General features: G+C 52.9%; 1 protein-coding gene across 8 annotated transcripts in view; it reads left to right on the top strand.

Annotated features, from left to right (window-relative positions):
* ANGEL1 (angel homolog 1) overlaps nucleotides 1-4,109 on the top strand; it is a 27,611-nt gene that overhangs the window by 21,998 nt on the left and 1,504 nt on the right. For 3 of the 8 annotated variants that reach the window (XR_003682079.2, XR_008618714.1, XR_008618713.1), the window contains exon 10: nucleotides 637-3,306. Coding sequence is in view for 1 of the 8 variants with exons in the window: in XM_028496218.2 (XP_028352019.1) it covers nucleotides 637-797 (161 nt within the window). In the remaining 7 variants the exon portion in view is untranslated. The other 5 variants (XR_008618715.1, XR_003682082.2, XR_003682081.2 and 2 more) reach the window with 5 other exon arrangements.

Here is a 4,109-nt window from a genome sequence, read left to right as displayed (position 1 = left end):
GCCATGGCTCACGGGCCCAGCCGCTCCGCGGCATGTGGGATCTTCCCGGACCGGGGCACGAACCCGTGTCCCCTGCATTGGCAGGTGGACTCTCAACCACTGCGCCACCAGGGAAGCCCTGTCCCTCCTTTTTAAAGATGAAAATGGAGCACCAGGAGGTGATCTATTGGATTTGTTCAGTGGCAGCTGGTTAGTAAGGGACTTGGTTAGGTTAGAAACCCTATTTCCTGTCTTCTCACCCCTCACAGTAGTCACAGTGTAGCAGTCTATCAGCCCCATGCCTGTTTTGTTTAAAGCATGTCTTTTAAAATGTTTGGATTTTCTGTTGAGAAGTCAAATTTTATATAGCAAATCTGGACTTCGGCTTCTCTTGGAAAATCAGAAGGTCTTGTAATGCTGGGCTTGGACGTGCACTCTAGTTTGCCGCAGTCCCACTGAAGCCACCCAGCTTTGTTCATTGACATATCATGGCACATCTGAGAAAATGAGGCCTCCGCCAGAGGCGGCAGGAGGTGAGGGAGGGTAGGGCCGCCGAGGAAACGCAGCCTCCTAAGGTGGAGCTCCCACAGGGCCCCTCCAACCCCGTGCAGTTTGGCTGTGGCTGCTTTACCCACTGGCCTCTGCTTTGTGCTCCAGATCGCAGGCTTTGTCGGGATGGAACTCTCAAGCTCCTGGGCCGGCTCTCCCTCCTCTCTGAAGAGATTCTCTGGGCTGCCAATGGCTTACCCAACCCCTTCTGCTCTTCAGACCACCTTTGCCTACTGGCCAGCTTCGAGATGGAAGTCACCGCCCTATGACGGTCTCCCAGGGGAAGAGAGCTTCTCTTCCAGAAGAGCCACCTGGATCAGAGACTGTGGAAATATCCCATGCTTCTGGAAACTTAGATCCAAGAAACTTACGTCCCCTCCCCTCCCCTCCTTGTTCCCTTTCTCCCATGGCTAGATTTCCTCCAGGCCTGTCCACATCCTCTGCCTGTGGTCCCTGCCCCGCCCCAGCCTCTTCCTAAACCTGTGCCACATACTGGGTGGCCCTGGGAGAGGCAGAAGGGGGGGTTCCCCCTTCCTTCTATGTATCCATCGCTCCCCCTTGATTTTTAATTACCAGGGTTGTGGGAGCTATTGATCTCATTGGTTATTTGTTTTCAGGCTGTTTCTTGGTAGGGTGCCTTCTGACCTGACCTCCCTGCCTGAGACCCCTGGGCCCAGCCCTCTTGCCAGACACACCCACGTGAGATGTGTGTTGTGTGTGCATCCTCTCGGGGTGGGACTGCTCTGCGCAGCCATGCCTGTCTCTGACTAGCCCACTTTCCACACTGGGGCTGTCAGCCTAGGGGCAGGTGGAGGGCGTGACCCGGTAGCTGTGTGCTGCCAGGCACATGGGCACCTGGCTGCCAGCGGCAGGAGCGTGGGCCTGTCTCTCCTTTTATCGTCTGTGTTTCGTTCGGTGTCCATCCTGCCAACCAGGGCATCCTCATCGTCCGGGCTCTGGTAACAAGTGGGCCCCATGAGCTGGAGCAGCGGATTCAGGGATGCCCTCGACCCAGAGCTCCCCACAGGCCTAGCATGCTTCCTCTAGGGCTCATCCCCTTCCCCAGGCTGCCCTGTGGGAGGCCAGTTTGAACCCCTATGTGGGGTCAGTGGGCAGGGGTAGTGGATTGAGGTGCCAAACTCTTTAAGCATGAGGAGGAAAAACTGTCAGCAAACTCCTGTCTCGCTGGAGGACTGCGGCGAGGGTGGGAGTCCCAGCGGGGAGAGAGCTGGCAGGTTCTGCAGCTGCCTCAGCTGGGACGCAAGACCTCAGGGACTTGTTCCCTTCCCTCTGCACAGCTAAGCTGCATTTCTCTGTTCCTCTCCTCCCACTGCTCTTTACTCTTTGCTGCCTCCCCCAGCCCCTTCCTTTTTTCCCCTAGAAAAGCCTGGTATTTAGCTCAGGCCAGACCTTCTCAGCAGAAAGGTGGCCCTGGGCAAAACTGGCCCAAGAACTGGAGGTGGCGGTGCTCCACTTCTGGCAAGGCCTCGGCGGCTCATGGCCTCTGCTTTCCCTCTCCTGGTGCAGGAGCACCCTGGCCCCTTCAGGGGGTGCTCCCTTGCCCACGTGAGTCACCTGCATGCCTGAATCCTGCACTGCTGGGTGTAGCTGCTGGCCCTGCAGACTTGACTTGCTGTTGGCCCACTTGGCCTCCAGAATGGGACTGGAGGATATAGCCGAGAGGCTGGAGTTTGGGACAGTTAGCTAGAGGTTAATGTTTTCTCCTTTTTTTTTTTTTGAGAGCCAAAGACCCAGCTTGAATAATTCTGCTGCGTTCATGGTTACAAGCTTTCCATGCCTGGGTTCTGGGGAATTTATCTATTCACGTATATTTTTAAACATTGTTTCCTGGGTACTGGGCATGTGCCTGTCTGAGCCCCAGGCCTATCTGTCCACACTCCGCCATCCACTCCGTTTGTCCCTCCCTGGGCATCTCCTGAGATGGTCTCAAGACAGTGCCCTATTGGTTTGTAGGACTAGGGCCCATCACTGTTTTTTTCTGCCAGGAAATGTAGTTTAAAAGTGGCTAAAGATAGCAGAGGGCAGGAGCTTGATAGATGATCTTTTCCTTGTTTTCTTATTTGTTTCCATTTTGGAAATGAAAGGGGGTTTTAAATGGTCATTAGGACTCTCTTTTCCAAATAAAGGTTTACCTTTCCCCCCTACTGTTGGTTATTTTATTAGGATCCTGAAAGGCATGGGGGAGGGAAGGACTGGGGAATGAGGTGGGCAGAGAGGAGGACACTGATCCTGGGGTGGGGCATCAAACCTGAGATCTAGACCAGAGAAAAGGGTTATCATCTCCCTCTGGTAACTGAGCAGATGCCCACTACTCTGAGGCCTGGGAGGAACGGCTTGAGCGCAGCCTCCTGCCTGGACTTTCGTGGGGTGCAGCTCTCTTCTCCATCCTCACCAAGCTAGAGAAGAATACTGCTTTCAGCTGCTCTCATTCCATCTGCTGCCCCTGTACCTCCCATACCTCCGCCTAGTCCAAGCAGAGGAGGATCTGTGGCGAAAGCAGGATGAGAAGTGTTTTCCTGGTCAAAGCTATGGCAGCTGCATGAGGCATGATGCATGTGGCAAATGCCTCTTGCCACGCTTCTATTTTTGATCATCTCTTCTGTGTTCAGGAGCCAGGGCTGAGCTGTGAGCCACCTGTTGCTGGCAAGGTTTCTCATCTTTCCCGGGCCTCACTGTGCTGGGACTTCGTCTTCCTCCGGCCTTCCTGTGCAGCAGGTCCACCAGCCCCTGTGCCCGTGGGAAGAAGCCCTGAGACAGGTGTGGTTTTCTGCCTTACTTGAACAGAATCCCAGACCCCACACCTCTGAATCAGTACCTGAGAATCTGGGTTACTTAAAGCTACCTGGGTACCAGTTGAACCACCTGGGTTGGGATTTAGCCAGGGATTAGGAACACCACTTGTCATCTTGGCTTGGTCACTTGGTGATTGTGGGTAAGTTAACGCCTCCCTATGTTGCACATATCTTGGTGAAATAGAAATTAAAGTAATATTCTTTTCCATGTGTGAGGAATTTTCAGATCTGAAATTACGTTATTTGAAGGGATGCTAAGAATTCCAGAGTATTATTGGTAATTATAATAATTGGTAATTACTGGTAATAGTTGGAATTGAGGGTGGGTAGTTCTCCCTAGTCAGCCTGGACAATTGGCCCTGGGGGCTTGGAATTATTTTATAGCTCCTAAACTTTGAGGTATGTCTCCAGAGACCCCTTTCCTGGCCTGGAGGGCTTCCCCCTGGTGAGGTGAGTCATGTAGCATCTGCACGGCACTTTGATTCACAGTTTCCAGAGTGCTTCCACTTCCATGATCAGTAGACAGTTGCACTACAAGGTGGCAGTTCAGGTGTGCATATCTTACCTTTATATCCAAGGAAACAGAGATCCCAAAGAGGTAAACTGAGAATCTCCTTTATTTCTTGCCACCCAACACCTCAGAACACAGCCTTTCCTGGGAGTAGAAGAGACAGGTTGTCTTGTAAGGCAGATACATGGGGCTGGGGCTGGGAGAAGGGAAATGACCAACCAGCCCTCTGCTGCTGGCTTGTTTTTCTTTTTTTTTTT

Source organism: Physeter macrocephalus, chromosome 11, assembly GCF_002837175.3.
Source record: "Physeter macrocephalus isolate SW-GA chromosome 11, ASM283717v5, whole genome shotgun sequence".
NCBI classification, from domain to species: Eukaryota; Metazoa; Chordata; class Mammalia; order Artiodactyla; family Physeteridae; genus Physeter; species Physeter macrocephalus.
Note: the sequence above shows the minus strand (reverse complement) of the source record. Positions and strands in the feature narration are given on the sequence as shown.